Genomic DNA, 15891 nt, shown 5'->3' on the forward strand with positions numbered 1-15891 from the left:
TAACACTTCATCATAAAGCAGCAGAAAACACATTATTTTCAAGTACACATTGAAGATTCTCCAGAATAGATCACATACTGGATCACAAGTCAGCCCTCAACAAGTAACAAAAAGATTGAGATCATACCATCCATATTTTCAGACCACATGCTATAAAACTTGACATCAATCACAAGAAAAAAATTGGAAAGACCATAAATACATGGAACTTAAGGAGCATCCTACTAAAGAACAAATGGGCTAACCAAGAAATTAAAGAAGAAATTTAAAAAAAATAATACATGGAAGCAAGTGAAAATGAAAACACAACAGTCCAAACCTTTGGGATGCAGCAAAGACAGTCCTAAGAGGGAAGTATATAGCAATACAGGCCTACTCTAGAAGCAAGAAAAATCTCAAATATTCAACTGAACCTTACACCTAAAAGAGCTAGAAAAGGAGCAGCAAATAAAGTGTAACATCAACAGAAGAAAGGAAATACTAAAGATTAGAGCAGAGGTAAATAATATAGAAACAAACAAACAAACAGTAGAACAGATTGACACTAAGAGCTGGTTCTTTGAAAGAATTAATAAAATTGATAAGCCCTTAGTGAGACTTACCAAAAAGAAAAGAGAAGGTACCCAAATAAATAAAATCACAAATGAAAGAGGAGAGATCACTACTAACACCACAGAAATACAATTAGAATATTATGAAAAGTTATATGCCAACAAACTAGGCAATCTGGGAGAAATGGATAAATTCCTAGAAACATACAAACTACCAAAACTGAACAGAAATAGAAAATTTGAACAGACCATAACCAGCAAAGAAATTGAAACATTAATCAAAAATCTCCCAACCAACAAGAGTCCAGGACTAAGTAGCTTCATAGGCAAATTCTACCAGACATTTAAAGAAGAGTTACTTCTTTAACTTAATCTTCTAAAACTAAACTTATTCTTCTCACATTGTTTCCAAAAATAGAAATGAAAGGTACAATTCCAAAATAATTCTACAAGACCAGCATTACTTGATTCCAAAACCAAAGACCCCACTAAAAAGGAGGAGAGAATTATAGGCCAATAACCTTCATGACCATGGATGCAAAAATTCTCAACAAGATACTAGCAAATCAAATCCAACAGTACATTAAAAGAATTATTCACCATGATCAAGAGGGAATTATTCCTGGGCTGCCGGGGTGGTTCAATATTCACAAATCAATCAATGTGATATACCACATTAATAAAAGAAAGGATAAGACCCATGTGATCCTCTCAGATGCAGAAGAAGCATTTGGCAAAATACAGCATCCATTCTTTATAAAAACCCTCAACAAAGTAGGGATAGATGGATAGATGGAACATACGTCGACATCATAAAAGCCATATTGGAAAGACCCACAGCTTATACCATCTTCCTGAGAGCTTTTCCTCCATGGTCAGGAACAAGGACAGGGATGCCTTGTTCTCACCACTACTATTTAACATAGTCCTGGCAGCCTTAGCCTCAGCAATCAGACAACAGAGACAAGTAAAAGGCATCCAAATTGTCAAGGAAGTAGTCACTTTCACTATTTACAGATGACATGATACTCTATGTAGAAAACTTGAAAGACTCCATGAAAAAATTGCTAGAACAAACACATGAATTCAGTAAAGTATCAGGATATAAAATCAACATACAAAAATCTCTTGCATTTCTATACAGCAATAATGAAGCAGCAGAAAAAATCAAGGAATTGATCCCATTTACAATACACCAAAAATCGTAAGGTATCTAGGAATAAACCGAAGAGGATTAAACCGAACCCAAACCATAAGATGCCTAGGAATAAACTGAATCAAAGAACCAAAGACCTGTATTCTGAAAACTGTAGAACACTTATGAAAGAAATTAAAGAAGACACAAAGAAATGGAAAACATTCCATGCTTGTGGAAGAACAAACATTGTTAAAATGTCTATACTACCCAAAGCAATCCACACATTTAATGCAATCCCTATCAAAATACCACCAGCATTTTTCACAGAGCTAGACCAAACAATCCTAAAATTTGTACAGAAATTCAAAAGACCCTGAATAGCCAAAGCAATCCTGAAAATTTTAGAAAAGCAAAGCTGGAATCATCACGATTCCAGACTTCAAGCTCTATTGCAAAGCTGTGGTCAAGACAGTATGGTACTAGCACAACAAATACAAATACAACAAATGGTATGGTACTGGCACAACAAATACAGATACATAGATCAATGGAACAGAACAGAGAATCCAGAAATGGACCTACAACTCTATGGTCAGCTATTCTTTGACAAAGCAGAAAGAATATCCAATGGAAAAAAAAAACTCTTCAACGCATGGTGCTGGGAAAACTGGACAGCAACATGCAGAAGAATGAAACTGGACCACTTTCTTGAAATAAATTCAAAATTGATGCAAGACTGAAATGTGAACCAGCAAACCACCAGAATCCTAGAGGAGAACACAGGCAGCAACCTCTTCACCCTGGGCCAGAGCAACTTCTTACTAGATACATCACTAGAGGAAAGGGAAACGAAAACAAAAATGAACTACTGGGAGTTAATTAAGATAAAAATCTTCTGCACAATGAAGAAAACAGTCAAAAAAAAAAAAAAACTAAAAGCCTATGTAATGGGAGAAGATATTTGCAAATGACATATCTGAAAAAGGGTTAGTATCCGAAATCTATAAAGAACTTAGCAAACTCGACACCCCAAAAACAAATAATCCAGTTAAAAAATGGGCAGAAGACAAAATAGACATTTTTTCCAAAGACCCAGATGGCTAACAGATACATGAAAAGATGCTCAACATCACTCATCATCAGGGAGATAAAATACAAATCAAAACCACAATCACCTCACCTGTCAGAATGGCTAAAATTAACAACTCAGGAAACAATGTTAGTGAGGATGCAGAGAAAAGAGAACCGTCTTGGCACTGTTGGTGGGAATGCAAGCTGGTGCAGCCACTCTGGAGAAAATTTTGGAGGTTTCTCAAAAAGTTGAGGAACTTTTTGCTCAAGGAATTGAGGAATTGCTACGCCCCAGCAATTGCACTACTAAGGATACAAAAATACAGAAAGAATACATGCATCCCAATGTTTATAGCAGCATTATCAACAATAGCCAAACTATGGAAAGAGCCCAGGTATCCATCGACTGATGAATGGATAAAGAAGATGTGGCATATATACCATAGAATATTAGCCATCAAAAAGAATGAAATTTTGCCATTTGTAACAATGTGGATAGAGCTAGAGTGTTTTATAAGCAAAATAAGCTAAGCAAAATAAGTCAGAGAAAGACAAATATATGATTTCACTCATATGTGGAATTTAAGAAACAAAACAGATGAATATATGGGAATGAGGAAAATTAGGGGGAAACAAACTGTAAGAGACACTTAATGATAGAGAACAAACCGAGGTTGCTGGAGGGGTGGTAGGAGGGGATGGGCTAGGTGGGTGATGGGTATTAAGGAGGGCATTTGTGATGAGCACTGGGTGTTGTATGTGTGATGAATCACTAAATTCTACTCCAGAAACCAATATTGCACTGTATGTTAACTAACTAAAATTTAAATAAAAATTTAAAAAGAAAAAAACTCGCAGAAAGAGTAAAAACATAAAGAGATGAAAAAAGGAAAGATAAAAATTAAAAAAACAGTGCAAAAGATCTAACTTCAGAATATTAGTTCCACAAAGGAATAACTGAGAAAATGGAGAGGAGGAAATGAAATGAAATAGTACAATAGAATTTCCCAGAGTTGGAGTACATGACTTACCAGATTGAAATGATGCATCAGGTTCCCTGTATACAATGGATAAAAGTATACCTATCCACAAGGTATAGCACTGTAAAATTTTAGAACATTAAGTATAATAATAATAATAGTAATAATAATAATAAACGATTCTGTAATATTCAGAAGAGAAAGAATAGAAAAAGAAGATAGAGTGAACAAGAGAAACCAAACATGAAGAACACTTTGGGCTTCTCAACAGTAACATTGGGAGCAAGAAGAAAATGGAGGAATGCCTTCAAAACTCTTCCAACTCTTCAAAAATTATTTCTCACCTAGAATCCTATATTCAGTAAAACTCTTAATCAAGTCATAGAAAAGACACATGAGTCTTAAGAAGTTTACCTCCTTTGCACATTTGTCAAGAGGCTACTGGAGAGTGTGACTCTGCCAGTATCATTAAATCTTCAAAGAGAATGTTGAGTTATTCTTTTTGTTGTTGTTGTTGTTGGTTGACTATGCATTTTTTTTAAAAAAAATTATTGGAGTTCAATTTGCCAACATATAGCATAACACCCAGTGCTCATCCTGCCAAGTGCCCCCTTCAGTGCCCATCACCCAGTCACCCCAACCCCCTGCTCCCCTCTTCTTCCACTACCCCTTGTTCATTTCCCAGAGTTAGGTGTCTCTCATGTTTTGTCACCCTCACTGATATTTTCAGAGAATGTTGAGTTACTCTGATTCAAACTTGATTTTGTCTTGACCACGTATTGATGAAGTTCCTGACTGCTTTATTTCCTAGATCATTTTACCCCACAAAAGTGTTCTTTGACTTCCTGCTAAAGAACCAGAGGAAAGTCATAGTGATAACCCAAGGCAGAAAATACAGAGTGGTCTATTCCTTCTACTATATTTCCATGGGACCTGCAGTAACCTGTCAGTACTACATCCTGCCAGCGTTCCCAATGCAATGAGCCCGTTCTCTCAGGGCTCCCTCCTTGCTCCTTAGAACCCATCACAGAGGCAGAACTTGATAGGGACTCAGAGACTTTACCCTGCTGACCTTCCCCTGAGGGCCTCTTGCCTTTCCTTACAGAAGTGCCCACCTACGTGACTCTCAGCCTCCACTGGGTAGCAATAACCTGACTTCTTCATGAGAGGATATCATGCCAGCCAAAACAGTGCTGAAAATGTTTTGTTACATCTCACTTGTTACTAGAATCAGAACAGTGCTTGAAGTATGTTTTCTATTGGAATAATAATGGCTAAGAACTAAAGAGTAGTTACTGTGAGCCAAACCTTGTTCTGGGATCCTTAACAGATATAACTTTGTCTCCTTTATGGATAATATTATAGAACATAATAAACATGGGATTATCATAGGTGGCTTCCCCATGCACATTCCTCTTGGCCCCTATCATATACTCCATCTTTTCCCAATTTATTACCTTTGTCTGAGAGCAGGAGCAGGCTGGGTGTGAATCTTTTCCTTAATGTGCCTTGTAAAGGTCAGGCAGGGGAAGAGACAATCATTTAAAATATTAAATTATCAGTGTACTTCATTTCGCTGTGGTCTTCTCCATGTTCCTTCGCTTAGATTGAATTTTCTAATTTCAACATCTTCCAACCCAATAGAAAGAAGTAGAAAATCTGACCAAAAAAGCATCTGAGTTCTGATCAAACTCATAAATGAGTTTACAGGATAGGGGCACCTGGGGGGCTCAGTGGTTAAGCGTTTGCCTTCGACTCACTACATGGGGCTCCCCGCAGGGAGCCTGCTTCTCCCTCTGATTCTCTCTCTGTGTGTCTCTCATGAATAAAGAAATAAAATCTCAAAAAAAAAAAAAAAAAGAAAAAAAGAAATGAGTTTATAGGATAATCTTTTCCAAAATGAAGGTAGTTTTATTCAATTATTCTAATAGCAAAGGAGGTGTGATTGAGTTCTGGTTTTCTATAATATAAATTAATAAATAATATCGCTTAGCCTTAACTTTTTGTGAATATTTTGAATTCTAGCCACTTCCCTATCCATCGAACTTCTCCCATTTCCCTTGCAAGCATATTCCATATCTAATGCTTTTGTCTCATTTTTATTAATAGCTACTTCATGCCTTTATTTAGCAATGGGGGTGATGTCCTTCTGGACTAGAGACTGATGCAGGAGGAAACTATAATTTGAGCAATAATAGTGAAAGGGAATATAAAGGAAGGGAAAAGAAATGTTGGGAAATATCAGGAAGGGAGACAGAACATAAAGACTCCTAACTCGGGGAAACGAACTAGGGGTGGTGGAAGGGGAGGAGGGCGGGTGTTGGAGGGGAATGGGTGACGGGCACTGAGGTGGACACTTAATGGGATGAGCACTGGGTGTTTTTCTGTATGTTGGTAAATTGAACACCAATAAAAATTAATTAAAAAAAAATAAAATAAAAAATAAAATAAAATAAAATAAAATCAGGAACAAAATGAAAAACGGATGGATTTCCAAACTGCTGATATCTTCACTAAGGTGAATAGATGCTGAGAAGCCATGAAACCAATCAATAAATATCCATTTCATCTTCTTTAAAAAAAAAAAAATTTGAGCAACTGATCCATCTATTACCATGAACACAGAGTTCTGCTAGTGCCACTTTCTTCCCTTATTTTTTTCACATAACAGGACATGACAAGCCCCTGTTAACATATTAATTCTCGATATAACTAGACCAAAATTATTTATTGAGTCAATCCTACTGGAACTCTAGCAGAGAAAGTGGGCTGATAAAAAATTCATTTTACTCTCTCTACCCTACAACAAACAACTTCGCATTCCAGGTAATACCAACAATGGTAATTATAACAATCATCATGTATGAGCAAGTAGAGCAAGCACTTTACATTTGTTATTTCATTTAATCCTGGTGAAAAGGTACTACTGCCAATCCTAATTTTACTGATAAGAAAAGTGAGGATCTGGGAGACTTAACCACATGTCATACACGGTAAGGAGAAACCAGGGTTCAGACCCAGACTATGAACTCAAAGCCTGAACTCATAGCCACTATACTCCATAATCTTTGAGAACATGCTATTTTTTTTTTTTACTTCCAGAGAATTTTCTTTGTCACTTTGATCTACCCAATAGCAAAATGCAATCCTCAACAGCCCTATCCTCATAAATCTTTTTATCCATTCCTAGCCTCTCACTTCTTTAGCATTCTTATCCAAGAAACTCCCATATGCACAGATATTCTTTGCATTTGGTGGGAAGAAAAATTGAAGAGGAACTTAAAGCCATTCCAAACGATACCATGAATTTCTCTGCAGGGCACGCCAAGACTTACCACTTCCTTTTTCTTAAGGAATCTCCTGATGCTGCCAGTTATCAAGGCATTGTCCACTTCTAGAATTTCTAGCATTCTTTAGAGTTGTTAGGGCTTTATTATATGCCCCATTTCTACCTTCCAGTACTCTAGATCCAGCACTCCAATTTGTTTGTGTGTGTGTGTGTGTGTGCACAAAAGTTCCCTATGGGAAGGTTCATCGAAAAACAACGAGGATGAAAAACTAGAGGGTAGACCTACTCAAGTGTAAACAAACATATGCACAGAAGAGGCAGTAGATCAAACAAGTCAGACCCCACTTTCAAGCTCTGTGGACATGAACCTCAGTTCACATAAATAGGGCACACTCCTGTCACTGGGATGCATGCAGACACCACTAGAAGGCAAACCCCTGGGATCCCTGGGTGGCGCAGTGGTTTGGCGCCTGCCTTTGGCCCAGGGCACGATCCTGGAGACCCGGGATCGAATCCCACGTCGGGCTCCTGGTGCATGGGGCCTGCTTCTCCCTCTGCCTATGTCTCTGCCTCTCTCGCTCTCTCTCTGTGTGACTATCATAAATAAATAAAAATTGAAAAAAAAAAAAAAAGAAGGCAAACCCCTTGATTCACTTCACTGACTGAACAGAATCAAAGGTTTTGCCCCAACCAGCAAATGTAAAATGTGTTTTGAGGCCCATGGCTCTAGTGAGCCGTCATATGAAATGAATTACCAGGGCTTGAAGTCGGGATGTGAGAGAAACCACTGTGAAGCCTCAGCCAGCCTGGATAGCTGGGAAGCCACTGTGCAATGCATTTCTTGTTACTGGGCTGCACGTTTGTGCTACAGCCACACTGCAGTGCCTTGCGATTTGGAAAATAGCTAAAGGGTTCACAGTTCAAATGAGCTCTGGGAACTCAAAATCTTTCTGGAAAACTTGCTAAGCTGGGTGTGCATGCAGGTATTTCAGAGCTCATCCGGCTCTAATTAAAACTCATACTTCCCGTCTGTGTTCACCCAAACAATATTGAGTCAAACCACAAGAAAATCTGTTATCACTCAAATTGGGACCTATTTTTCATACAACTGAAATATTATATAAAATCATGAACTGTTAGGTATAAAAGTAAAAATTGAATGCAGACACCGATTCCCATGCTACCTTTGCCTCACCTTCCAGGGGATGTGAATCATGGGTCACAGCTGCGTGCTCAGGGCATGCGTCTTGAGATCAAAGCCTTTGATGCTGGAGGAAGTATTCGAATTAGCCTGATCCACACACCACACCATGCTCTGTGCCCCTCCCCGTGTCCTCGTTCACGCCAATGCTGTAAAAACTAATGTGTTTGAATGATGTTTTAAAGTGTTCTATGCAATTAAGTTGGAAAGCAAGCAGGAGGGCTAGTTTTCCTCTGGTGTACATATGAAACTCCCAATAAATTTAAGGTCCTTGAATGTGTTTTGGGGGAGGGAAAGATTAAAACGGGGAAAGTTTTTGAAAGGAACAAACACTTCAAAAAAAGTAAACCTGAGGTGTTTTCCCCCTTGTAATATCAAAACTGTTTTTATAGTTGGAAAATGTCTACAGATCAAAAAATATACACCCAAAAGAGTGTACCGATTCCATAATCACTTGTACCCAATTTGCAGTTCACTTTCCTAAGAAAAGTACTCCTTTATGTAATTATGACGAAGTATTACAAACCGCCCTCACCTTGCCCCGTGTGTTAGTGATTGAAAAAAACGTGCTGCTCTCTCCTTTCTGTTAGCTGCCTGTCGAATGCAGAATTTTGTACTAAGTTTCTGTTGTGTGGATGTTTCTATTTATTTTAAAGCATTCCTGAGTGTCCTAGTCTGCTTATGAGGCTCTTATGAAAAATAAGAGCATAGATTTCTGAGCCCGATTAAAAACCAAGACACATATATAGTACATTTGTCCAGATAGTGGTTTGGGAAAGTAGTACATCCTTATTCAATTTGTAAAGCAGCATTAGTAACACAGCCTGTCGGTGTATTAATAAAGCAATGAGTAACATCCATTTACAGCAGTAAATAAAATGCAGGAAAACCAATACATTCATAGAGCAGCATCACCAAAAGAGTCTCAGAAGGGCTTCTCAAATATCAAGCCATTCATGCCCAGAGAACACAGAAACTTCTGCACTTCCAACACTATACCCTTGATTGAGAATGTTCCTGGCTAAGGAAAATGGGTAGAGCAGGATAAATTAACTAGTGAAGTATAAATCACAGCGCCTGGCACATACTAAGCATGGTAGCTAATAAAATCATTTCACGTTGTACAAATGTTAGGTAACTTGTAGGCCCAATGCCAGTGAGGTACATTTAAGGAAGCAACTCTCACTGCCTATCACAGGTATTGTTCTAGGCCATCCTTTTCTTCTTTTATTTATTCTTTTAAAATTTCACCCTTGCTTCTACCTTAGGCCTTTAAAATACTGGACTGCTAGGTTCCACTGGTTGAACTTTTAGATTAAACATTTACTAACCATCATAGGTCATGCAGAATGAAACCTCGTGGTTAATGCAAGAAACTTAGACTAAATTAATTCCCCAAAGAGTAGTAGTCCTCTTAATGCATTCAGGACTAGAGGTTACTCAGGTCCTAGAAAAAGCCATTTACAGAGTAGACTCATAAAAAGGACCCTGCACTGATTTAACATATTCTAATGGAAAGCATGTGAGTGCATAGTAGATCCTCCCCTCTGCAACCTTTATCTAGCTGACTCCTGGCATTGCCAACACACTGCAGGCTCTCTGTGAAACACCAAGATGCCAACAGCCTGCCAAACGTATGACTAGTACATTTCACACTCACAGTTCATTAGTTTATGTAATATGAAATTATATAACTGGCATCAAGGGCTTGGGAATAAATGCAACTGACTTGGAAAGCCAGAAGAGGGGGAACCACAGAGCAACAAGATCTGAGGGCATAGGAGCAAAATGCAGGTTCAGTTTGGGCAGGCATCCAGCCAAGACACTGCTTTCCAAGGGAGCCATGCAAGGCCTGGTAGCAACAGCTGATACCAAGTGAAGCCTGGGCCACTGGTGCCCATAGGGGTCAACCAGAGATGAGGTGGGGACTGCAGCAAGTGCTGACAGGGCTAGCCTGACCTTAGGGCCAAGATTCCTGCTTCCTCATTCCTCCCAAACTAACCAGGGCTGGACTCCAGGGAATAGAAGCCAGAACCAGACTTCAGAACTGGCGAAATAATCACCATGATAATGAATACCACTTATGGAGCTCTTACTTTGTACTAAGCATGGGTTTATGTGATTCAAATGCATAACCTGTGAAGCCAAGCTGCCTTGTGGTCCAGTCCTGACATGGAAATGCAGTCAGACACAAAAGCCAGGCAACTAGGTAGCAATTGAAAGTAATTTTAATTCTAGTTTCACTCTTTCTTGAAAACAGCACAATTGTACACTGTTAAACTTCTTTAAAATCCTCTTATCTTTTTTTATACTCAGTACATCTGTCTCACCCTAAAGTTGCTCCTAAAATAACACTCCCCCCCCCCCCAATTCAAACCTTTCCAAACTCTCTATTCAAAACAGAGTGGAAGCTCTTCCCTCTCTCCACTTTCCTCCTTTCCTTCCCCATTTGTTGTTTCTTTCTCTCCCACAAAGAATCCTCTGCCCTTTCTGGTATGAGTTCTCCCTGCCTGAGTTTCTCTAGTTTTTCCTCTCACACTGCATGCTTGGATCCTTACAAGGCTCAGGAAACAGACAAAATAGGAAGAGAGCAGGGGAAGATAAAAAATGTAAAGACAGGAAGAAGCTGTGAATACCGGCATTCAACACTTTTTAAAGGTCTCTATTATTTTACTTATCTTCTCAAGAAGCCTCAGAGGCAGGTGATCCCCTTAAACTTATGAGATGATAGGGTTTAGAGATTCAATAGTAACCTACCCAGTAAGTAGAAGAGTCAAGATACAAATCCAAGGAGCTATGACTTCAAAACCCACCTTTTTGATGACTGTTTGCCTTTTCTAGAAAGCAGCTAAAATGCATAAGGCAATTGTCTAGTTCTCTGCTCAGATAGTCTGTGTTCACAGCTAGAAATCTATTACATCTCTTCCTAGACTTAAAAACTATCAACAACAGGGTCTACTGGAGGAGAGACCAAGGTCCAAAGCAAAGGCAAGGCAGGCTGGCCTTGTGAGATAGGCATTAGCTGGGCTTGATGGAGCTGGCAATCTATGTTCCTCCAACTTCCTAAACAACTCTTCATATATATATAGGGAAGTTGGACGGTAGATTATTATCCATCCCATTTTCTTGTGGAAATCAAGATTTTAATGTAGCATCAGGCCCTCCCTCATTGAGGGCCCAGAAAAGTCTACAGGTAACTGACATTATTCATTATAATGACATAGCTGTAATAAAAAAATAATATAGTAATAAATAAATAAGCTGTTGGGACAGTTTAATGCTGTATTTATAAAATAATGGAATCAATGAGGGAATTCATGAATTCTTTTGAGTCATCTACTTAGGGGATGGAGGGAGAAAATACATTATGTAAAGGGAAATTATTAACTTGTTAAAATCCTCAAGGGATTATATAATTTACCAAAGAAATGATTGGAATGTTTTGATTAAAGAACCAATTTAAAGTTTGGAAAGCAGAAATTAAAAGAAAAAATAGGTCCATTTAAGAATAGAGAAGTATCAATATCAGGCTCCCTTGGCATCCAGACTGGGACTGCTCTTGTTTATTGATTCTGTAATGACATAGAGGAGCAAAATCTCCACATTTATAGCTAATACTCAATACTCAAGAGTGATAGAAGGCTATAGGGATGGGGGTGGACAACTAAAATGTGTGTGTGTGAAAAGAGAGTGGTGGATGAAAGTCTGTGTTGAGTATATATTTAGAAGAAGTAGCCGAAGCCTCATATAGCTGTGTCTGCTTTAGCAGCTTTCATATGATAATAAAAAAAGGTACAAGAAAATAAATAAATTGATAAAAATATTGAATTGTTGATCAAGAGTTAAAAGTTGAAAGCTAGAAAAGGGATTTAAGTGTGAGTTATAATACCGAGACACCTAAGCCATGTGTTACAGTAACCAAGGAGAGCTGGTTACTCTGTTCTTCCTTCTCATTATTTTTCAATAGTAATCATAGAGCACTATTTTCTCTTTTTGCAGAGAGAATAAGAATATAAATTAAATAAATGTGTTCATAGAGGTGTGTGTGTGTATGCATGTGCACATATGTATAAAACTGCCAAACAATCTTATATTGACGTATGTTCCCATGGTCACATCCTGGACCCTGTCAATAAACAATACAAGTTTATCTATAAAATCTTAAACTCCACATAATCCATTCTCAAACTCTAATGTCCTATTTTTCAACTTCCTGCTCTTCCATCTCACTGTTTTCTCACTTCACAGAGATCTGCCTTCCTACCTTCCTAATTCTTACAGATGACCTCCCAGATTATAAGTAGGCTTTTTTTTTTTTTTTTTTTAGATTTATCTATTCATGAGAGACACACAAAAAGAGAGGAGGCAAAGACACAAGCAGGTTCCTTGCCGGGAGCCCAATGCGGGACTCAATCCTAGATCCCAGGATCATGCCCTGAGCCAAAGGCAGATGCTAAACCAGTAAGCCACCCAGGCATCCCTATGAGTAGCCTTCTGTTTGTCCTTTCAGTCAGCTCAGACTGTATGACTATTCAAATGGGTTGCAGTGCTATAACCTATTTCCTCCATCTTACACCTTGGTGATCGAATGATGCTGGAGAAAAACACTAGAAATGTTATTAAAAAGATAAACTGAGGCATGATTCAAACCAGGCAGTGCCAAACTGAAAGTGGTTAGGAGCACTCCTGGAGCTAGGGGAAAGTTTTTAACAAGATACAGAAGCAAAGCAAGTAAATTATTTGATTGGCTATAGCATAAGCTCTTGCCTTATTTGGGAAAGCCTATTTGTGATTGGTTGGCCTCAGGTTTCATATTCTTATATTCAAGTGTGTTGATTCTGGATTAGGTTTTGGTTTGCTTACATAGGCCACCAAAGCTTTAGAGCCACCTTATCTAATGGCCTCCTGTTTAATTACTTTAACAATGCAAAACTCTCAAGTCAGGAGCTCCCCCAAACAGCTCTGTTTCCCTTATTCAGAAGACGGTATTTCTTTCTCTTGACTCTCAGAAGACTGATCATGTCTTATTCCCTTTGCTTCTCTAGAATTTTGCCCATTGTCAGTGAACTTCACAATTTAGGACATTACTCTGGATACAGTATGAATGATTGACTGGGGGCCAGGCAAGAGAGGGTGCAAGGACAGTGGGAAAATGCTGTAGGCTTTACAGGGGTGATGACAATGGCAATAGAGAGAAGCAAATGACTTTGGAATAAGTGTAGGCAGTTGAATCACAAAGATATAATTGTTGGATAGAAGCAGGGGAGATGAGGTGGGAGTGTGAGGTGAGGAGATTTCTGGCTTGAGCAACCAAGTGGTGATATCTTCACTGATATAGGAGAATACTGGGGACGGGGAACCCAGGTTTAGATAGAAAAAATTAGAAATTTTATCTGTAATATATTAGGTTGGAGATAGTTCTGAGATTGCCTAGTATAGAGATGTCCAAGAAGCACTGGTGGGACTGTTGAACATGATGAAAAATAAGGACCAGGATGTGACCCTGGAAGTGAAGGACAATTCCATGGACAATGAGGAGTTCGAGGACCTGAGTTGCCAGACATCCTTCAGTACCTCAATTTTATCAGGGTTTTCTCAACTCCAACTTTCCAAATGTTTTATATTTTTCATTTTTATTTCAATCATTAATCCACCTGGACATAATGTTTATGTATGATGGAATATTACCATCTTTATTTTCTTCTTTTTGGATAACCAGATATCCTTGGGCCATTTGTGTTCAACACAAGCTTAACCCCCAAATGTCCCTTGAATTCATTTTGCCCTGAAGGACTTCAGGATCCTTCCCTTTCTTTTCTATAATCCATATTCTGCACGGTGTCATGAAATTTGTCTTTCTAAAATACAAATGTGATCATGTCACTCTGCTGATTAAACTGTTTAAATAACTTCTTTTTATTGCCTACAGAATAAAAGTCTAATCCCTAAGCCTGTCATATTTAAGGTATTTCACATTTATCTTTACAGTATCTCTTTGCTTATCACATCTTTTCTGTCATCAACATTTGTACCCAAATGCTACTGTGTAAAAAATAGATGACCCGAATTAAATTTTCAAATCCTTTGTCAGAACTACTCATCTGATTCATAACTGATAGATTTTTTTTTAAAGTTCTAATTAATTTCTTTGACACTTTTTGGTGTCTACATTTTTTGATGTCATTTTTTGGTGTATTAGGTATGATACAGTATTATAAGTTTTAGAGTTTATAATCTAAAGGACAGAAAGCACTAATCTACATATCTATTTAATAGGAAAGATATAGGGGCACGTGTCTAGCTCAGTTGGAAGAGCATGCAACTCTTGATCTCGGGGTTGTAGGTTTGAATCCCACATTGGGTGTAGAGATTACTTAAATACATAAAAAACAAAACTTAAAAAAAAATAAAAGGGATGATATAAGGATAGTAATAGGCATTTGAGTAAACTGCTATGATAGTTCTGATAAAGCAAAGATAGCATCTTATTTGATGAAAATCAGTGGAGGCTTTGTGGAAAAGTTAACTGGATCATGAAAGACAGGTAAAATTTAGAAATTCAGAGAAGAGAATGAGAGGGCCTTTTAGGAAGAGGGATAGCATCAATCAGGGCAAAAGAAGTGGAGAAGTGCGTGACCTTGGAGTACAGGATAGAGCAGGAGAAAGATAAGCGGCTAGAAAGGTAAACTGAGGCCAAAGCACAAAAATCCTTTAAAGGATGAGTTAACAGACTGTTTAACTCGTTAGTTAACTAACTGTCCCAAGCTGTAGTTATTTAGCACTGGGAGTCAATGAAGTTAGGGGATTGACGTAATTAGGTTGTGACATGATCAAGTGGGTTGGAATGCAGAGAAATCGTATCTAAAAGGTTGTACTAATAGTCGAGGCATGGTGTGCTGTTGGCTTGGCTTAGAGGCAGAAAAGTCAGAAAGAATGCAAGACAAATTTCAAAGCAGACTCCATTGCAGTTAGATGACCAAAGAAAGGTGGGAGAAATAGGTCTATCTCAGCTTCAGGAAATAAAATGGTAAGCATTTCATGAGAAATCTCGGTCTGGTTAAGTACCATTTATATTTGCATTTGCCTAAATGGCATTTCTTGTCCTTTTTTCTTTTCTTTTCTTTGTTTTTTTTTTTTGGTGACTTTTAAAAACATTTAATATTAAAAATTGTTTTCAAAGCCTAACTTTATGCCTTGAGATTAATGGTTTTATACTTGTTTCCCTCTCCGCCCTCCTCTTTTACATGTGACAGCTACTGCTGGGTATGGTTGGGTCTCCTGACCAGGACCTCCAGGAAGCCGCAGCTGGATGTATATCCAACATACGCAGACTGGCTCTTGCTACAGAAAAGGCAAGATACACTTGAAATGTGCACAGACGTTACAAACTACCAAATTTTACATGACAGGGAACATGTCAGTCCCATGGCCAAGAAGCCTAGATCAGGAAGCATGTTGAGCAAATGTTTTACAGGCAGATAAATGTCTGAATGAAAACACAGGAATTAAAAATGCAAAGGGTACTCTTCATCCAAAAATTGCATAGATATTTGTGTTCTATTTAATATTTTGGGGATATGCCATGTAATGAAATGTAAAGCTAATAAATTTGTGGTAATTTTCCAGATAGATATGTATACAGTACATATATCTATTTCAGT

At 38.1% G+C, this 15891-nt stretch overlaps 1 protein-coding gene across 1 annotated transcript in view; it reads left to right on the top strand.

Annotated features, from left to right (window-relative positions):
* Positions 1-15685, top strand: part of ODAD2 (outer dynein arm docking complex subunit 2) — a 187238-nt gene extending 171553 nt beyond the window's left edge. The window contains exon 19 of the mRNA XM_041764881.1: positions 15484-15685. Within this exon, the coding sequence (XP_041620815.1) occupies positions 15484-15597 (114 nt within the window). The 3' untranslated portion in view covers positions 15598-15685. The remainder of the gene's footprint in view (positions 1-15483) is intronic.
* The last annotated feature ends 206 nt before the right edge of the window (positions 15686-15891 follow it).

Source organism: Vulpes lagopus, chromosome 8 (genome assembly GCF_018345385.1).
Source record: "Vulpes lagopus strain Blue_001 chromosome 8, ASM1834538v1, whole genome shotgun sequence".
Lineage (NCBI taxonomy): Eukaryota > Metazoa > Chordata > Mammalia > Carnivora > Canidae > Vulpes > Vulpes lagopus.